Below are 22156 nucleotides of genomic sequence, written 5' to 3'. Positions count from 1 at the left end.
AAGCAATAAAAAGCCAAGATTTTCTGGAAATTAGAAGATAAATGCACTACAATACATTAAGAAAATACAATTTGACAGGAGTACTACTGCTGGCCATTTTGTTTTAACTCTACATACACATAATCAGTAAATCTATCAAAGGAAGTAACCCAGCCCCCACATCATTTGCATCAATGCCCCTGTCGTGAAATTGAATTTACCTTAAGACATAGAATGCCCAAAACAAATATGTTGAATACAAAATTTGCTAGCAGCAGAATTGTGATATGTGAACCCAAAAATAGCTGTAGTACATTGCTAGCATTCCCCGAGTAAATGGCATCCATGCCAATTGAGCCATCTAACTTGAGTTGGCATAGCTTGGATTCCGTCCACCATTGAAGCCCTACCAAGCTTAACACCGTAGAGAATGCTGAGATATAAAATTTATTGATGCCCATTTTCAGTGAATGCAACCTCTTTACCACCACCAGTCCTCCAAAGTCTCATAAGAACTGAATTAGCAAGACTGTTGGGATACCACAATATCCTGAAGCAGGAGTCAACAAACAGTTGTGAAGGCACAAATAATAGACAGATGTAACGCCAACACACTTAGTAGGCTCATAGCTCTTCTCCTTCATCAATGATTTATTTTAACATGTAGAATACGGGAAAGGAAATCAAAGAAAACCTGCAAAGTAATTTTAAATTAATTCAGGAACCCATGTTTTCCTTATAACCTTAACCATAAACATACAACAATACACTAATAACCAAACCTATCCTGAAATCAGTTAAAAGGGTAAAAAGAGAATAAAATTCAACAACATTGAAGAAGTAATTCAAGACCAGAAGGCATAACAATGAACCTCAACGAACAAATCTAAAGTTTAATCCCTCAAAACATAGATTAAATCATCCAATTAATATTCACATAGACAAAAATCTCCAGAAGACAACGATTTGCACGCATTTGATGTGCCGATGACACCCCAATCAATAAAAAAATCAAAAAAAAAAAACAAAACAAAACAAAACAAAAACAAAAATTCCACTATCTACACCTATAAATCCGTCCAAAGGAAAAAAATAAATAAATAAATTCTGAGAACAGAGATGTTGAGATTTGAAACGAAGAAAATCGATAAAATTACGTACCCCATTCGGCGAAGGAAGAAAGAATGATGACATAGGTCGGGGTTTTCTGTTCTCTGTTCCCTCTCTCTACCTTAGAGAGAGAGAGAGAAGGTAGGTGGTTGTTGCCGGAACACAAGACGAAAAAATGGCGATGCAAAAAATTCTGGTTCTGTGATGCCAATTATACCATTGTTGTTGTTGGCTTTCCCTTTTCGTTTCGCAATTCGCATCGCTCGGTCTTTGCACATTTCCTTCTTTCCTTCTGTAAAATGGCAAACTGGCAACGGCATGCTGTGGCATATGAGTAATGAGTTCAACTTTACAAATACCACGTGGCAGCTTACGTGGCAATTGCCAGCCCAGTGTATTTCCCACATTTAGCCCTATTTTGTATGAGATCTCCCATATGCCAGGTAATGTTCTAAATCTACCCATGACAAAAAAAAATTTGACTAGTGTTTTACGTCCAAGAGCGACCCTTGAACCTTAACATGAGGGCATGGTGGTCATTGCGAGCCTGATGTAGGGATAAAAAACTTTGTCCGAAATATTTTTTTTTAAGAATTACTCTATAAATTATGATAAACACGTCAAGTATGATCCAAGTGCAGGGGATAGTGAGCAATGGTGGTTACTCCCAGTAGCTTCTGAACTCGCCATTGGCCTGAAGTAATCGAGCCCTTCTGTACACCTAACTTGATTTGCTCGACTTCCTTCTACGTATGTGGACATGTCCCACACCCTAGAGATCAATTCCAAGTATGTTACCCCTTTTCCATCATTGTCCATAAGCCCATATTTGGCCTTCTTAGCTGAATTTTAGTAGTGCACAGGCAAGCATTACTGACTTCTGATTTTCAGTATAAACATCTCCCAAATTAGGTATGAACAAACCCAAAATCAAAATTAGGTAGCCATATGATGATAGACATGCCCAAATCAAGCCCCATCTAAAATCTCACTGTTGAACTAGAAAGTTCATAGAAGGATTACTAGGGAATTTAAACACAATTCAATAGTGCACCAATAGGAGACCTAAAAATTTGAGTTCTCCAATATGAGTATCCTCTTAATTAGGGCTGTACAACCTCATATGAAAGGTTGTACCCTAAATCAGACCTAACTTACGATTTCCAAATTCTAGGGTTTGGAAGTGAGTTAGGGATGGAGGTGGGTTTTTGAACCATTTCAACCTTCCTATTTCAGTTATGGGATGGTGGTCCTAGCTCTGAAATGGGGTTCCCCTCATTATAACAGGTCTGTACTAGACCATGGGTAACCACGGTGATAATGTAAAGACATGTACACATCCCCCAATTATAGGCTTAGCATGCTATAAATTTCCATTTTTAAATTCCAGCAAGTACATTGCTTAAGTCCTATCCCAGCAACTATGTTTTCAGCCCTGGGACAAGAACCCCATTTCATATAAGGTCTGATGTTCATTTTTGAGGAAATAAAGGGCTAGCCCTGCAGTCCATACACTGGATTAATTATATGGACAACAGCCATTAACCCTACACAATTGAATTTCCCCAATTCTGGGTCAGTGATCCCAAACATCCATCCCAGGGTTGGCTGTAGGAAATTATAGACACCACACCCTAGGTCTATATACTATTCTAAATTTTTGAACAGCAAGGGTGTGAAACCCAAGTTCATATAATCCAAATTATATAGTTGGGTCTCCAGCCTTGAAAGGATGGACCCCAAGTGTACAATTCTAAGCCCAATTGTAATTGGCTGCAGAGACAAGTCTTATGACTTGCATACTGCTCAATTTATCATATACATTACTAATGTTTGAATACAACTACATGTCACAATATCACTTCTTACACAATTTATAAATATTTGCATAAAAAGAAATAACTAAAATAATAGAAATGAAGTCTATTAGCATCCTGGTGTCTCGCAGATACAAGCTTCATCCGCCGCTGAAATCCAATTTTGCCTTATCACTGGTTCCACCATCTAAAAAAAAGAATCAACATGGGGTAAGATTCATAAGCCTAGTGATGGGGTGTAGGCCAGCACACGCAAACAAATGATGCAATGCATGCTCAAGCATATTATATGATATTGCATGATACAATTTTAGCACATTATACCTAGCAACAATTACTAAGTCCAAGATAGAATCTTAGTGCTACTGGAGCGTAGGTGGTATCCCTGGTCCTGAAAAAACCCATCAGTCACCCAGTGATACACTCTAGTTGTGAGTCAAAAGCCTACAGGTCCTGAAAAACTCATCGGTCATCCCACAGAACCCATCAGTCACCCATGCTGTGGGACAACCACGGTCTCGAGAAGCCCATCGGTCACCCGTGCTTCATCCGCCTCTAAGTACAATACGTCATATTGTGGATGTGGTGTTCTCAACAAACATACCATCCCACTGGGATTAGCCAATACCTCACCCCTTATGGGCAAGGGGTGTAGCACTAGGGTTGTTATCCTAACCAAATGCAATCTACAAGAATGTATATACAATCACCAATAGAATCCATATATCCATACCTCTAACCTCTAGGCCCACAGTACCGGAACACACTTCGGCCACACCGTACCCTAGAATGCCAGAACCACAATCATAACTATACTACTAACCTCTGGGCCCACGGTACCAGAACACACCTCGGCCACACCATGCCCCAGACTATCAGTACCACAATTACAACCATGATCATCCACAATTCACAATCACACCATCCGTCACATAATATAAATACAAGCGGGCACACGGTGCCGGAATTCACCCTTCGGCCCTACCTATCCCGTCTTACCTTTCTTGCCTCCACAGTCCATAGTATCCACAGTCTCACAGTCAAATTTATATGATAACAGTAGTACTAACAAGATATATCAATCAATCACAATATATGCTTCATGCAAAAATATAAAAGAAATGCAAAAACACTCATAAATTAAGGTCAACACCCACTCTCACCTTACTACCCAAATCACTAGGTACGATGGATTCCCCGAGATCCACCTCGTGTCCTTTCCCGATAATTTGGGTGCCTAAGCAATAATGTATCATAATGTTAAATAAGTATATACTTAACACCTACCACTATAGGTTCAATTCTGAACCTATACAACTCTTTACAGCCGACATACTAACTCACATGTAAATTCTTGGAGTGCCCTCAAGCTACCCCTACCCATAGGGTCAAATTCATATAATAAGGTAAGGACACAATCCACAAGCATCAGGTGCTAACAACAAAAGCAGAGGCAGAACTAGGCCGCAAGCACTCCGCCGGCAGGTGCCTGTGGTAGGCCAGTTTCCATATCCATAGTCTCCTCTTCTTTCTTCCTTTTCTCTTACTCTGCCTTGGTCCTGGAATAGGATGATAATCATATCCTAATCTACTTTCATATGAAGATGGGATTGCCATGCTCAGACATCAGACTGCTATTCTCAGTGATTCTCTTGCTGGCACTATGAATCATCATCCTTCCATCATTTCTAAATATGATACCAGAACCCACTGGTCATGGATATGAGTCCTAGGTCAAGCTGAATAGTTAAGAGGGAGGGACTGAAGGCGAGTGGTCCATTTTTTGCTCATTATGTGTTAAATCATAACTTGTTTATGTCTATGTTGTATGGATAACACAATCATATATGTTTAAATCTAAACATAATAGTCAAATTCAACAAATACTAAATTCTTCCAAACAGCAATACAACTACTCAGCCTTATCCCAATTAAATGGGTTCAACTACACGGATCCTTGCCCTCCAATCAGTTCTATTCGACATCATACTTGATACATAGCCTATGTTATGCATGTCTTTCCTCATGACTTCCCCTTGGGTAATTTTAGATAATGCTCATAACTCTTTTAAATCCTTTAATTTAAATCAAATCATCCCCCATACTGTAGCATCCAAAGCCATCCGTTGAACATGGCAATGCCACCTCAAATGACTCTAGTAGCTTATCATGTATTAGAATTATTCCCAAACCAGCTTAAATATGATCTTTTTTAGATTTATCACTCATCCATCTCGACATCCTATCTCCACTACATTGAATTTATCCATATGATAATTCTTAACTACCTAACATTCCACAAGATACATCATAGCCGGTCGTATGACTGTCCTAAAAATTTTTCCTTTATGTTTTAAGGAATACATCAATCACACCACTTCAAACGTACCTCTCCACTTCATCCATCGTATTTTAATTCTTTGTGAAATATCATTCTCTATATTACCTTCTTTATTTATAATTGAACCAAGATACATAAAATAATCACTTTGCGGAAACTCCCTCTCATCAATCTTCACCACCTCATCATTCATCCTCGTGTAACTAAAGTTACATACTATATGCTTTGTCTTCATTCCACTTATCTTAAAACCTTTTGATTCCAAGGTTGATCATTAAAACTCCAACTTGGAGTTGATATCATCCACTAGAACAATATCATCAACAATACCTTATGTTTACTATTTGTGATATTGTGAGGAAGTTTGCTTTCTATGCCACCATAAATAATCTTTGGACGAAGAAAAATATTTGTAGATAGACTTCTAACTCTGGCTCTTTTTACAAGATTGAAATGTCATCTTCTTTGAGGTTATCTCTAAGCTTCGTCCGCTCCATCATCAGCCTATTTGTGACACCCCAAGGAAATGACTTATTATTATGTCATTGGGTCTCCCTCCTCTTCTCTCCCCCCTCCCCCCTACTGCAAGATTTTGCTCGCCTTCTTGTGGCTTTTTTCTTTCTTTTGCTTCCGGGCCTATATATTCCTTCTATTTCTTTCATGTTAATGCATTATTAATTCACCTAAAAAGAAAAAAAAATATATCAACAACAAAAAACATACACCAAGGAATCCCATCTTAAATGCCTCTGGTTAATTCATCCATAATAAACACAAACAAATAGTTGACTCTTAATGTAACCCAATTGTAATTGGAAATTCACTACCTTGATACCCCACAAATCATAGACTAGTCTCCAAATCCATCAAACATATTTTTTATTATGTTAACATATTTACCTGAAACACTTCTTTTTTTATTACTTGAAACAATGGACACTTTTCTTCTTTTTTTTGTTAAAAAATGGGACACTTAACCTCTTGATTGTGAAAAGGAGGCAAAGAGAAAGAACACGAGGCAGTGGTTCTCTCATGATAGATGAGGGTAGGTAATTATGCTAATCCTACGTCGTAAAATTTTGAAACATAAGAACTAATAATTAAAAAAAAAAATTTGATATTTAATATGAGAAGATTAGGAAAAATAAAAAGCATAGTTTGTACACACAAAAGGGAAAAATATGATTTGTACGTGTTTTGTTACCCATCACTATGCTTAGTGAAAAGTAATGTTTTACTATTTACCACATGACAGTACATGAGTTAATTTATGTGATAGAGGACCAAAAAAACTTATCATTGATACAATTTCAGTTTAAAATGAGTGGATGAAGTAACTAAAATTACAAAATATAACATTTTGTATTTTATTTTCATCCCTATTTGATGGATTTTGATAATTTTACTAAACCTTCGGGTAAGAGTTTCAACAATTTTCATTATTTACTTTGGACTAAAATTTGGACATTGAGATGTATGTGGGGTTCTCCGTTGCATGGATTAACCTTTGTGTTGTCAAGTGACAAATAATTAAGTGTTCTACTTCACTAGGCATATCGAGGCCTGTAAGTGCATACCTAGTGCTCGTGGCTCCAACCACTATGGCGAGGGTACCCACCCTTACCCCCTGCTTTGCATAGAGGTTGTTTTCCAAATAGTGATGCCCAGGGCCCTTTAAAAAAAAATGGGTTGGTGATATGATAACATCCATCAGACCCACGAGAGGAAAATATGGCTAAGAATAAACCCTATGAAAGGATTTTTATAAGGGTAGCTATCGGTGTCACAATAGTTTATGATGTTATTGAGAGGACAAGAATTATTCATTTTCACATGCTTTTGAATCTGCAACATTCTTGGTTAGAGTTGAAACAGTACACAATAATAGTTAGAGTATTAATGCATATGGCATGGACATTCATGGGTTACATGCCTATACATGAGGTGTTTTGATTGAATTAAACTCTAAAACTTGATATATAGCTAATATAGACCATTTCGTCTCTATCTAATAATCAAAATGGACACATCATTTGTCCACATAGACATAATAAATGCATAACGTGTTACTTTTGAAAAAATAACAAACCCTTGTGACAATAACATTTGCCTTTATTTATGATATTGATATATTATAAATAGACCTTTCATTTAGAGATTGTAATGCTTGATTAATTTTTCCATTATATTATCACAACATAGGAGTTGGATAACTCTTAAGTCATTTTCGTCCTTTTTTTTTGGTACTAAGTCATTGTCTTTCAAATGAGAGTATACAAATCCATGTCCTAACAATTTCATTTCTTCAATATTAAGTGATTGAATGCCCTATTAGCATTCCACACAAACTTCGTTGTTGCTTTTGGCCATTAACCACCTCACTCCCTTGACAAGAATATCTTGAGCCCCCACAATACCTAAATAGCTAAATGATTGTCCTATTTTCATCATCTAGGGTGAAGAGAGAATCTCTTCATTCCCTACTGTTGAAAGTTCGAAATATTCTTCCTCACCTCTTTAGTCATATAAGGGAGTTAAATTCTGTGAATTAAGAGATTCTCTCTTCACCCTAGGACCAATCAGTTGCTTGAAATGTCCAATATGGGCTGGCGAACCATCCTCCAGTAGTGGGTTTGGTCTAATCTTGGACACCAAAAGTTTAAAATATTTTTTATTGGGCTCAATTGGGTCAATTATTAATTGAAGCCAATGCCCAAGCCCAAGCCCAAACCCAAGCCCAACCCACTGTTAGTTTCACTTTTGCTAATCCCATCCAAGTATCCAACCTACTGTTGGGGTCTAGGCTCTCTCTCGCTCTGGAGACGATATAAAATCCTTTAATTCGTGGGTCCTACTCAAAAGCCTTTACTTTTTTTGGCATTCAAAAACCCCTCCACCTATTTTGTGGGGGTTGTTTAAAAAAGGAAGGAAGTTTTCATTACATGAAGTCCAATCCGATGTGGGGTCCTCTAATTGGCTGGCCCAAGGGTCCTATAAGGGAGTGTTTGGGTCTATAGATCATCTTCCTAGGTTGCCCAAATAGAGGGGTTATGAGGTTATCCAGTGAAGTCTCTAAATCTGCAAATTGGGCCAGGCCTCTCTTGTCTTTTCCAAACAGGACTTCCTATTCTTCTTCTATTGATTGGGCCGCTGTTGTTATCGGAATTGATATTTTGTCTCTTAGGCATCGTTTTTCTTCTGTATTGTTTTTGTTGGTTCCTAGATCGTCCAGAAGCCCATCCTCTTGCAAAAGAGAGGGGGGGGGGGGGGGGCGGCGGCTTAATCCACTTAGTTTTGTTCCTGGGAGCGTAAGTTTAATTACTGAAATGCCCTTGGGTACCACAAGTGAGACAAGCACATGTCTTGCCATGTGGCAGTAAATGAGTGCAGACCAGGAACCCTAACCCTTGTTTTAATACACCCATCATATGTTCTTAAACCAAAGTGAATGAAAGTTCATGCTGGCCCAAGTCAACCCATTGGGTTTACAGCCAGAGCCCATCATCTAGAACAATCTTAGTCTGCATTGCACCAAAAGGCCCAACCTGGCCCAGTGTACAGCTCCTTGTATGAACACCTAGACAACATATGCTCACAAAAAGTGACCCATAGATATGACGCAAGTTGGGCTTTGTTAGGAAGGATACGGAAGAGATGACAATGACATTTATATAGCTAACTTGTTTAAATCATCCAAAAGTATCCATAATAGGTTCCTAGAAAGATACTCTAAATCAAAATCAGGGCAGAGATGAAAAAAAAAATAAAAAATCCATGATATTGACAATATGGGTTTTTCATATCACTGTATATGGATGGAGATCCTCTGTCACACGACATGCCGTGTAGTGTTGTTCCAAGGATTGAAAGCATTTTGGACTGTACGTCCATGCCTTGAGCTGCATGTCTAAGGACTCTTAACCCTTAAATCTGTGATGCATACTGTAGCGTGCTCCTTTGACACCAAAACTAATTTAATAAAGGGTAGGGTAGAAGATATAATCCATATGAAAGTAACCTTTCATGTTAAAATTTGGCCATTTTGATTTATTTTTTGTTAGGAACAAATGTTGGCAGCACAGCTTTTGATAAGTTGCATCGAAGAAATAACAGAGAAAGATGAGAGTCCAATACGGCCGCATGGACGGAGGAGGAGGAAAGGGCACACACACGCAAGCCTCAGCCAAAGCCAAATAAAACTCAATCAACAAGCAAACCCAACCAAAAGCAAAGGTTGTCTCCTCCTTTGGCTACCCTCTTATCTATCTTTTATGTGCTATTAGCTTCCAATGACTTGTAAATTTGTAAGTCTTCACTTTTATATTGCACTTTGGATGTGCTTTATGACGTAAAAGCTCCATGGCCACGCCGACACCACCTCCTCTGACGCCTCATCCAATCTAAAATAGTAGAACAACAACAACAGCAAAAATCTAGTTCTACGTTTACTAATTAATGGATTGATTAACTTAATGGGTGCAGCTTAATTGTTTATGTTTAATGATGGTTGTTGCTTTGAATGGTAGTCTTCAAGTCCAAACCAGCCAAAACCCCTCAATATGTAGATTAATTAGCTGCATTATTTGACCTATAACCTGTTTGACAAAATGCGTCAATGGTTCTAATCATTCAATTCAGATGACGATTACATAAATTAATGAACTGGGTCCATGAATGGGTGGTTTTGATGTTTTGATCACTCACAGGGGATGGAATTGAATGAGACCCATTTACATCTAGACAACTACTATCCATGAGAGTGGATCAATCAATAATAGTCACAATTCCATGCAAAGCATATCAAATGGGTCCAGACTCCAGACACCTTAGATATTGAAAGATGTGCCAGTGGCCTTCAATCTTCATTTAAAGGCCTTGCCATTTATAAGCCTTCATGGACTCATGGTAGCACATAATAAGTGGACCATAGAAGTCATACACCATCATCACTTGAAGTCCAAATCCAGTAGCCATCTTTAATTTCAGTGATGTAAATCAGTGGAGTCATTTTCAATTCCAAAAACAGAGGAAAGTACCAGCAATCAATGGAAACACATAGTAGAAAAATTAAAATCTCCTTTGATTTAAGAAGGGAAAAATCTGAAAAACATTTAAAATGGCTCAAATCATTATTATTTCTACCCATCCTATCATCTTATGGTTTTTCACATTTATGGGAGAAACACTTGGCTAATTCTTAAGGAGATTAGCACAGTAACCCACCACCACAGTCTATTCAAATCGTAGATGCACAGATGGGGAATCGAATCTGTGACTATGCGTCTATTCACACAATCCCTAATTCAACTTAACCATCTGGACAACTTTGAAATGATTACTCTGACTACATATATATATAAAACCGTTTAGTTGTTGTTCACGGGTGTATTTCCGTAGGCCGCTGGCTCAAAGATTCCTATATCTAAATTTATATATAAATTATCAATTTAGCTCTTGATCTCTTTCAGGCCAATAATCTTTATTGTGTAGCCATGGTCAGCCTAATCAATCGATTTACTTCCATGTTCCATGCAGTTCTATGAAAGACAAATGAATGTCTTTTTAATTAAGCAGGAGCGGCATAAACAAATTATCAAATCAAAAACATTTTGTTATGTCATGAAGAAGGTTTATATCTTGATATGAAAATGCTTTGCTTAGCCTTGTTGATGGGGTTAAGATTATGTTATACTGTGTAAGTCACTATATCGTTCATATTGCTTGGGGACCTGGGGTGTAGGAAATCTTGAGAAGAGAGAAAAGAACTTGTCACTATCCTTCTGTTTTTTAGGGAACCCCTCAAGGGAAAGCCAAAAATAAAGAATAAAAAAATAATAGTAAGATTAATTAAAAGGCAGAGAGAGAGAGAAGAAATTTGAAACAATTAAGGGTGGAATGCAAACAACAAGGAGAGAGAGAGAGGGGCAAAGAGGGGGTTCAGAGGTTCAGTTGGGTAGTCACTTTCCACTTCGTATAATGGAGGCATATGTAGAGAGGGGTGGGGTGGTCTCCTTAACCATCACATGGGGTTTGGGATAAATTAAAGCCTTCTCTCTGACATGTCCAAATCATAGTTTTCTAAACAATTCAAACAGTGCCTAAGCATGACCCCATTAGCTTTTGAAATCATATTTTCACCCTTCCATCATTTATATATATATATATATATATAGAGAGAGAGAGAGAGAGAGAGAGAGAGAGAGAGATGTCTTGTTGTTGATTATTGGCAAAGAAGGTTGGGTGATGAGAAAATATGGTAAATTGATTACTTATTGCCCAAGAAAGTTGGAGGAGAAAACAATGGGAAACTGGTGGAGCTAGCAAGGCTCTTGTTGAGGATATGGAAATTCGAGAGATGTCTTGTTGATTATTGGCAAAGAAGGTTGGGTGATGAGAAAATATGGTAAATTGATTACTTATTGCCCAAGAAAATTGGAGGAGAAAACAATGGGAAACTGGTGGAGCTAGCAAGGCACTTGTTGAGGATATGGAAATTCCTCTATGGCTAAGAAAAGAAAATAAGACCCTGAGGACCCTTTGGCTCTCACTCAGTACTCTTTAGTGTAGGTTGTTGGCCCTCCATGTCTAATTTGATTGATGGAAACATAAAGCCCCCATATTACAGCTGCCCCTTCAAGCCCAAATGGTTTGGTATATGAAGCCCACCACCACCTCCTCCACCACCACCACCATCATCCACTACCACTACCACCTTAAGTTTCAGTTTTGTCTTACAGAGTATATACAAACTTCTGTAACAACAAAAAAGTTCCTTGTCCTGGCTCTCCTCTTCCTTCCTTTATGTCATTTAGAGTGGAGGTCACGTATCATTACTGGAGGACAAGGAGACCGTACGGCAATCCAAAGTCCTCCCAAAGCTTACGCAGGTTCACATATTAGTACCAATCCATGTGGGCAATAATTGACCCGAATTACCAACCCTCATCTCTTAGGAGTTGACTTCACCTTCTCTTTAATCCCAACCCGACAAAACGGCCAATATCATGAACCCGACCCTTACAATAATGGATAAATCAACTATAATCTAGTGGAAGCCACTACCAACATTGGAAAAAGCTCTTACATGTCCCCTTAATCAATGTGATTAAAAGGAGCAATCTCACTTTAACACTAATACTGAAAGCTGAGTTTTCACTAATCAATTTTCCCCTAAGATCTAGTTGATAGTAAAGTTAGCAATCATACCAACCACAAGGACCCACCAACAAATGGATCCTTACTGGATCAACCGATCCATGGATCTAGAAGTTCTCAATGATCGACTGGCGTATGACATGAAACTGGACTTTGCTATTATTTGTGTTCTATTACCTCGACTTCTTCATTCATATTGACGATTGGATATTTTTCACAGAATGGACAAATGGCAAAGCTAGGCGAGAATATCATATAATCATGGATTAAGGTATTGATATCATATGATTCGATAGATATTTTATTTCCCATACTTGATATTGATACATGCCACCATTGATTTTGATACCTATGAACTTATGTATGATAAAGCGTATTTAAGTGAATTATTCAGAAAATAAAATATGATTTGGTAGTTTTGTGATTTATGATTTGTGTCCCTGGAGTAGTCCAATCTAATTCAATGCATCTCAAATTGTTTCTTTTTTGAGCTCTTCCCTTGAAGTATGATATTATTATATAAGTTTTCTTTTTCTATTATATAAACTAATGACCTTTATTTTTATTTATTTTTCTATTTTTTTTTTTATAAGAAGGGAGATGGAGCTGTCCTCAGTTTTCTTTATAATTTATTAAGATTATAAGTAAGTCCCTATCTTAAGAGAATATAAAATTCGGGTCCGCAAATAAAGGTGATTATTATATCTTTAATAATTAAATAAACCATAATGAGATAACTAAACTAATTTGGTTGGATTAACTCCATCTCGGCATATTCTCGCGATAAATTCGGAATTTCTCTTTGGTTTGTCGTAGTACTAATCATGTTGAACCCGTTTCTTGTGAGATTAATCAGATTGGCATAAATGTATCGATAGGCCCCCACTACTTATTCTGATCCAACGTCTTATATGACGATCTCACGTACGATCCATCTTATTGAGAGTATCTAAAGAGAACTGTACGGACAATATAAATCATCTTTGGAGCTTTAAACATTTAAGTCAAGCTCTGTCAGTATTAAAAACAGCTAACTTCCACATTTAAAGCTTGCAGGGGTATAAATGTAAATATGGAATAACAACAAGGGTAGCATTATACCTGCAGTCTCAAATATGAAATATCTCTCTCTCTTTTTTTTTTTTAATGATAAATATGTCAGTGTGCAGTGTGCTGTGTGCTGTGTGCTTGAATTAACCAAGTTAGGGGTGTTTGAAGTTGACCCTCACCGATGGATCTCATGTAAATCAAACAGTGAAGTCTGAGAGATTGAGATTGAGATTGATCAATCGATTACTAGATGTATTGGGTTTAAGCATCAATTAGCACAATCTGATGTAAGGTAGTGGCCTAACGGTCATCCAATAGTGATAGAATATTATTATGATCAATTGTTTGTAGGCCTGATTAGTCCATTTAAATCTATATAGTCTATTTATAGCCCAATTATATAGTTCAATTAGCAAGTTTAAATCCTACTTAGGGAAGTTATCTTGAGCTCTATTATGAATTGAAATCGATTAATGAAGTAAAAATATATCTATGCCTTAGTTTACAAGACACGATTATATAAACAAGACAAAGATGATACGATGCCTTAAATCGATGAAGGTCAATTAAACTCCATCAAAAGGGACTGGACCAACCAGTTGATACCCCGGACTACGAGCTACGATACCAAGTCTCAACTCTCAACCCAATCGGTTGTTGTAAGGAGGGAGTTTGATGGATTGATCCGTAAATAATACCGACAGTTGGATTTTCATGATCATCTTGTTCAGATCATATCGGGGGATCAAAAATTGTGTTCCATAGTATTCCAGCGAATGTTCGAAAATGCCCTATACATCAAATTAAATGACAAAAAATCCCGTCATGACAGACCGTACTGTTATGGCTTTTCGTCTGGCATCACTTTCCCATCTGTCACAGAAAGAGAGAAAGAGCGAAAGAGACGGTCAATCGAAAGACCGGAACACATCGCCGCCATTGGTCGAGCACAGACCCTCCCTCCTTTTGCTTCAAATCGCAACCACACATCTCTATCTCATCAATTTCTCGCTGTAATCTCGTGATATTCTCAAGTCTCGCATCATCAGATTTAGTTTCGAAAACCAGGCCCAGCAAAAAGTGGACCCTATACGCAATTACGGGAAAACCCAATTGATGGAGTTGTGAATTAATAATGATATGTAAGGGTAATTTTGGAATTTAAGAATTAACAACGATATTTCGGGCAGTACACCTTTTATATCTTTTTTAGAAGTTATTTATTAAATATTTTAATTATTAAGAGCCGGGGTTTATTGGGTTCTGGGTCTGCGAAGGGGACGGGCCGGATTTAATTTAAATAAAAAATTAAATTAAAATTGCTGTGAGGAGGCGAGACCCGGATGACAGAAAACGCAGCAGAGAGAGATAAACCCTTCTCAAAACAAGCCACACAATTGAAAAAAAAAAAAAAAAAAGAAAGAGAAAATTTTTGAGAGAGAGAAAGATAGGGAGGGAAGGGAACTTTATTACCTTTTTTATGTTGCACGCATCCATGACAGAACAGAGAAGGGACAGAGTACTTACTGCTGGGAGTCTGCGACACAAGAAGAGGGCAGAGAAGAAGAGAAGAACATAGAGGGTAAAGAGAAGGGAGAGAAGAGAAGAGAAGAACAGAGAAGAAATGGACTTGAGGAGTTGGAAACAGAAAAAGGTTGAAAGGGAGAGAAGATGATGGAAGATTGGTAGCTGTTGTTGGTCTCTGGTGGAATGGGTTTCTTGAAGTGCATGCATCTTAGGAGTGGTTTTGGAGTTGAAGACCGACTGAAGAAGAGTTTTCAGATTTCCTATTAAAGGCTGAGATGTTTTGTTGGTAGTTGTCTCACTGAGTAGTATTTCTGAGAACTCTTATCTTGAAAGTTATCTATATTTCTGTTCTTCTTCATCATCATCATCATCATCCTCGTGTTCCATCTGTTTGAATCTGGATTTTCTTTGGTGTTGTTTTTGGAGAGCTTTTTTTTCTGGGCTTAACTTGTATTTAGATGAGGGGAATGCCCTTTAGTTTGCAGGGGAAGGGGGTGTTAGAAGTTGCAGAGATTTCAGACTTCTCTTCTTCGATTTCTTCGGTATCGGGGAACAAGTGGAAGGAGGGTAGCTGCGTGGGCAGCGAACCAACCTCTGTACTGGATCCAAGAAGGAGTCCCAGCCCACCTACATCGACCTCAACCCCGTCTTCTTCGTTGGGCGGGGGCGGCGGCTCAACCGACACTGCCGGCGTGGCGGCGGTTTCCGATAACCCCCCACAGAAATGGCTGCCTACCCAACAGCAGGACAGCTCGGCTGAGCCACCTGGCGTTGGTGGTGTTGCACGCAAGGACGAATGGGCTTCGGAGCTTCAACCGATTCCGACTGCGTTTGATATTGTTAGCGGGAGTGGCACTGGTGCAGAAAAATGTGGCCTTGGGATGGAGGATTGGGAGAACATATTATCAGAATCAGCAGCCTCGCCTGGGCAGGAACAGTCGCTGATCCGATGGATTATGGGCGATGTCGAAGATCCTTCTTCGGGCTTGAAGCAGTTGTTGCAAGGAGGAGGTGGTGGTTCGGAGTTCGAAGCCAGTGCTACTAGCTTCGGGATCGTCGACCACGGTTTCGGTTTTGAGCCCAGTGGAGGAGGCGGAGGTGCTTCGGCTAGTACTGGTGGTAATGTGATGGGTACCATCAATCCTTCTCTATCTGTTCCTGGTTCTGGGTTCCCTGCAAATACGACCGCCACCACGACCACCACCACAACCACCACCAACCACCAAAATGGAAGGGTCGGTTCGTTCCCCAATACAGCTTATCTTCCTAATTACAAAATGCCTTGTTTTGTTCCTAACAGCAGCAGTAACCCTCCCAACACCATTTTCTCATCATCTCCTAACAACCACCCTCTGAATCTCCCTCTTTCTATACCTCCTGGCGTTTTTTATCCACAGCAAACTCATCTTGAGCCCTCCGAGGAAAAGCCGCATCTTTTCAATCCACAATTGCTGATAAACCAGCAACAAGTCCATAATCCTCAGAACCAGCCCTTCTTTGTGCCATTATCTTTCCCGCAGCAAGAGCAGCACCACCTACTTCCTCAAGCGAAGCGCCACCATGCTGCTGTGGTTGACCCGACTTCTCAGATCCCCAAGGTTCCGTTTACCGATTCGGGTCAAGAGCAGCTTTTCCTGCGGAGGCAACAGCAACAATCGAGTTTCCCTCACCAACTACAATTGCCTCCTCATCTTCAGCAGAGGCCAACAATGGGGCTGAAGCCGAAAGTGATGGGCGCTGGTGACGAAGTGGTTCACCAGCAACAGCAACAGCAACAGCAGCAGGCGTTGGTCGACCAGCTCTTCAAGGCCGCCGAGCTGGTCGAGACGGGGAATTCGGTACACGCGCGAGGGATATTGGCGCGGCTCAATCACCAGCTCCCAGTAGGAAAGGCCCTCCAAAGGGCTGCTTTCTACTTCAAGGAGGCCCTGCAACTGCTCCTCCTTACCAATAACACTGGCTCTTCTCCTCCACAGAGGAATTCAACCCCCTTCGATGTTGTTCTCAAGATTGGCGCCTACAAGGCCTTCTCGGAGATATCTCCGCTGCTGCAGTTCGCCAACTTCACCTGCAACCAGGCCCTCCTTGAAACACTTGATGGGTTTGATCGGGTTCACATTATAGACTTCGATATTGGTCTTGGCGGGCAATGGGCGTCCTTAATGCAGGAGCTTGCAGTGAGGATTGGTGGTACCCCTTCCTTGAAGATCACTGCTTTTGCCTCTCCGTCCTCTCATGATCCACTTGAGCTTGATCTCACCCGAGAGAACCTGATCCACTTCGCTAACGACCTTGGCATTGCATTTGAGCTCGACATCGTGAGCCTCGATTCCTTTGACCCAGCTTCATGGTCACTTTCCCTCCCTGTCACAGAGAATGAGGCAGTTGCAGTGAACCTCCCCGTTGGCTCTTCTTCCAATCACCCATCCTCTGTCCCCTCACTCCTACGGTTTGTGAAACAGCTCTCCCCCAAAATTGTGGTCTCTGTGGATCGTGGTTGTGATCGCAGTGACCTCCCTTTCTCGCAGCACTTCCTCAGTGCTCTACATTCGTATTCATTCCTACTGGACTCATTGGATGCAGTAAACGTTAATTCAGATGCTCTGCACAAGATTGAGAGGTTCCTATTCCAGCCAAGGATTGAGAGCATTGTACTGGGACGGCAGCGTTCCCCGGATAAACTGCCACCTTGGAGGTCTCTCTTTGCTCAAGCTGGGTTCACCCCATTGACATTCAGCAATTTCACTGAGACCCAGGCTGAATGCCTGGTTAAGAGGTTTCAAATTAGAGGATTCCACGTTGAGAAGCGCCAGGCGTCGCTCGTTCTCTGCTGGCAGCGGCGGGAGCTCGTCTCAGCATCTGCTTGGAGGTGCTAAAGAGGGAAAATTTGTTAACAGGCAAGAAGGTTGGCTTGTACTCAGTTACACACCCTTCACGAAGGTGCCATACAACTTACTCTGCCCTTTGATCTTAATAAACCTTGAGACTATGGACTATCTATGGTGGTGGCCCTTGTTTTGTGACGGCTTCCTTGTGCATTTTCTTGCCTGTGATTCTCGTCTGCCAATTGTCTATGTGATTAGAGAGATTGTTTTCTGAGTAAAACATAACATTTGAGAAATTGGAAGATGTAGTACAGTATTTTCTTTCATTTCTTTTCTTTTTTTCCACTCCCTTTTATGACTATTTTGGACATGGGTATTACAGCTAAGGTGTTCTAGTGTTAATGTTAGAAAGCAGCACTTCACTTCTGGTTCAGGTGGTGGTTGTTTGTTGTACACTTGACAACAAAGGCAAAAAACAGAAGGAAAAAGAATTTAACCCTCCAAAATTTAGTTATTTGTGGGTGATGATGTGCATGATTCTTTGAATGCTTTGGTTTTTTTTGAATCTCATTTGCTGTATTCTACTTCAAATTGAACTATTTATTTTACATGATATGAGGTCTCATGTTCAGATCCAGATGTTAATTCTGGTTGTGTTTGTTAGTTCCAATTGAAGACAACTTTTGATCTGTTCCAAGTGCAATTGTAAATTTTTAGTCATCCTTCTCCCACCCCACCCCACCACCCTCCTAGGGAGAACTTCAGAGATTGTGCTCAAATGGGAATAGAATGAAAAAAAAAAGAAATAAAAACCATTTGTTTCTCAGGTCTGTATTTCATTTGTTGACCCTTGTGCCTGGTTTTTATCTACTTTTCAATCTAATTTGTGGCCTTGTGGGTGGTGGATTTTCTACTGGTCTAATTGGGTTAATTGGGTTCCAGCAAGCAGTATGGTTCTTTGTGGTTAGAGATTGTTGTTTTAGTTGGGATGTTGTTAAAATTGGTTGTTTCCTTAAGAAACTGAAGGATGAACGCCTTACTTTCATCTCTCCTAGCTGATTTGATTCTCCATTGTTATTCTCTATTACCTCATTATTATTTCCTCAAAATTCTGTACCTGTGGGTGATTGGGTGTTAGGCTGTTACCATCAGTGTATCTCTCTTACTTTGTGTCATGCATAATAAGGCTCTTCAAATTCTAGATTATAGCCACTGGACCATGGTTCAGATGCCCCTTATTTCAGATAGCATTAGACATTCAAATCCAATAGTCACTTCTTGTAGGACATGGATTCCTCTGTTACACAGGAATTGGATTCAGATCTTGTGTTTGCACGAAGAACAACCTTCAGCCCTCTCTGTTTGCTTCATCGGTTATTTGTTATCTGCAGAGTTCTTAGGTTGATGCAAAGAACAGTTTCTCTATCTGTGCTATGCCTCTGATTCAATACACTGATTCTTTCTTGAATATCCCAGAACTATTTAGGAAACAACAACTTACATATAGGTCTATTTAAGAATTTAGATCCAATGATGCATACCCAGATGATATTTGTACTTTTGGAGGAAATTAGTGCTAGGAACTAATATTTTTGGCTTCAAGCTAACTGGATTGTCTCTTTTTTTCTCTTCTTATTCTTCTTATTCTTCTTCTTCTTCTTCTTCTTCTTTTTTTTTTTCTTGACATGGGAGGGGTTTATACTTTGTAGGGCCCTCAGCAACCAAAGCTGGGTTAAGATCCTCCCTGGCAAGTACGCACAACGCGTAACACGCAAAGATGTTTATAGGTTTTGGTTAATTAATCTACTTAGTTGGGGACTTCTGTTTATATTGTAATGAAACAAACACACACACACACACATATATATATATATATATATTTGTATATGCTATCACTGAGTACTATTGTGCATTGAATTTTGCTAGTGTTGGATAATTTTATACCTATCTCAATCATACCACATGGCTCATGTTCCATAGGTCTTCCTTATGATTAGTTTAAACTCTTCTTGTTCATCATCTTATAAGGTAAGTTCGTCTCTTATCTTGTATTTTATTGATCTAGGAAAGATATAGAATTAAATATAGGAGACCTTCAGATCATGTTACAGGTTTAGAGTAAAAGAATGGAAGTCTATAACCTATATATATATATATATACATGCAAGACATTTTATTGAGTATATTAAATTGCTTGAGAACATGACTGGTATGGACGAAGGCGATTATCGATAATATCTTATTTTGTTGTTTCATTGAAAATTAAGGCCTAAAAATCCCTACAAAATGACCTCGATAATGGTGGGATTAAGATAATCCCCTCTTTTTTTTTTTTATACTAATTTAATGGACTTTGAGGTGTTTATAATCTTTCTTTCATGGTTTCTTTTTTGGGTTCTAAGCAGAGGTTTCCAAAGCCGGTTTCAATTATTTTGAGCTTCCCATAAAAAAATATGTTGATGAGGGTAAGTCGTACTGTGATGGGGATGGATTGTGATGGGGTGGGGGGGAGGGTTTCTTTTAATTCAACCAGGCTAGCCCATTTGGAGTGATTTCTCTGGAGCAAAAAAGCCCTTAAATAGATCACAGAACAGAACAGAACAGAAGGGTGGCTCTCTCTATGGTTGGGTGCCTAAGTGGTCCACGTCCAACCAACCCAATGGATCTATTTGGCCCACTTCTTGAGCTTTTTCATCATGACCTTTCCACCCACCCACTTGATGATCTCATGTGATCTGACCGATGTGGGTTTGGTCCCCCATCTATCTGATGGTGGAGATGGTCTAGATTCTAATTGAACGATTCTAGATTATGTCAGTTGTGCAGGTGAGCAGGTGATCATCATCATATGATGTAATTTGGGGCTAGCCAAGCTTAAATAAACTTTGCTCAAGTCCTTAGCAAGTGGTGGGTAAGGTCTCTGCATCTCAAGATTGCCAATTAAAAAGTTTAAATGGGAAAGAAACCTGTTAACCACCAAATCTTTCCCTCTCCCTTTCGGCGGATCTAAGAGCTAATCTAATTAATTAATAGACGTTTTCAGAAACTACCTCACTGAGAAGATCACAGGTCAAATTGCATTCATGTCCAACTTATATTTCCAATTATGTTTCTACATCACTGAGAGGTGGTGAATGCACTCTATGGCCAGGAATGTTAGGTTTTACCTTTATTCATATCAGATATGTGCGAGTAGTTAAGTTGTACTATTGTAACATGTCGGACACAATTTTAAAACTTGAAAACAACCTCTTTCAAGTTTGTCCTTCACAAATCCCACAGTAGCAGAAACCTCGTGCATTGGGTTTCTCTTATTACTGATGCAATGAATGCATCTCTATAGTTAATAATGTATAGTTAAGTTGCATTATTGTAACATGTTGGACACAAGTTTAAAACTTGAAAATAGCCGCTTTCAAGTTTACTCTTCACAAATCCAGCAATAACAGAAACCTCGTGCATTGGGTTGCTCTTATTACTGATGCAATGAATGCATCTCTATAGCTAGGAATGTCGAGTGTTACCTTTATTTTGATAGGTATGCTTGTGATATTAAGAAGGATATCATCCAATTATGTTCTTACATAATGATACAGTGAATGCACTCTATGGTCAGGAACGTTGGATTCTACTTTGATTCCGATCAGACAACGTGTGACCCTGTTAGGTTTATGATATCACTGATGCAGTGAATGCAACTCTATGGCTAAGATTGTCATGAATTATTTATAATCCTATTGAGTAGTGAACGATTGTTGAGCTTTGATATTAAGAAATATATCTTTAACCCTAAGTTTTGAACATTTAGGTTAAACATCGCCGTAGTGCCTCATGCATTACCTGCAAAATCAACGGTCATGAGCTGTTGTACACGTGGTGGATATTTAGGAGGTTGGCCTCTACTTCTGCCATTCTTGAGGCTCGAGAGGGGGGGGCGGGGGGTTTCTCCTGCTGGTTTTAGCTGTGATGCTCACATTTTCGGGCAGTGGGAGATGAAAATGACAAGAGCTGTTCCCAAGTCCTTAACGTAACAGAACAAACATCTAAGGCCAAGTGTGTGGTGGGTAGTGGGTACCACCAAAAACGTTAAGTCGCAATCAGGGTGGTCCACGTGTAAGGAGCCGGTAGAATGGACGGATAGGATGGATGGAGGGAATGGATTACTTCTTCCCGCCAGCCATGACTTCGAAATTAGCCACATATGTCCAAGCGAGCTCTGGTGGTGCGGCCGGATCCGCCGGTGCCGGAGCTTGTGCCGGTGGTGGTGATGGGCTGATGGGACAGTGAAACAGCTCCGCAGTTCGCAGTCTTGTTGGGCTCTGGTGCTCTGTGCAGGATGGGGGGGGGGGGCC

At 39.6% G+C, this 22156-nt stretch overlaps 1 protein-coding gene across 1 annotated transcript; it reads left to right on the top strand.

The window, feature by feature from the left end:
* The first annotated feature begins 14896 nt into the window (after positions 1-14896).
* On the top strand, positions 14897-18318 carry LOC122081991 (scarecrow-like protein 6). Its single transcript, XM_042649457.1, has one exon. It carries the CDS (start codon positions 15438-15440, stop codon positions 17853-17855), a length of 2418 nt encoding a protein of 805 aa, XP_042505391.1. The 5' UTR covers positions 14897-15437; the 3' UTR covers positions 17856-18318.
* Positions 18319-22156: the final 3838 nt, after the last annotated feature.

This window comes from Macadamia integrifolia, chromosome 6, assembly GCF_013358625.1.
Source record: "Macadamia integrifolia cultivar HAES 741 chromosome 6, SCU_Mint_v3, whole genome shotgun sequence".
Lineage (NCBI taxonomy): Eukaryota > Viridiplantae > Streptophyta > Magnoliopsida > Proteales > Proteaceae > Macadamia > Macadamia integrifolia.
This window is presented reverse-complemented; position numbering and strand designations above follow the sequence as displayed.

Excerpts from the sequence above, each read along its gene's own strand:
- LOC122081991 (XM_042649457.1), top strand. The coding sequence starts at position 15,438 with ATGAGGGGAATGCCCTTTAGTTTGCAGGGGAAGGGGGTGTTAGAAGTT.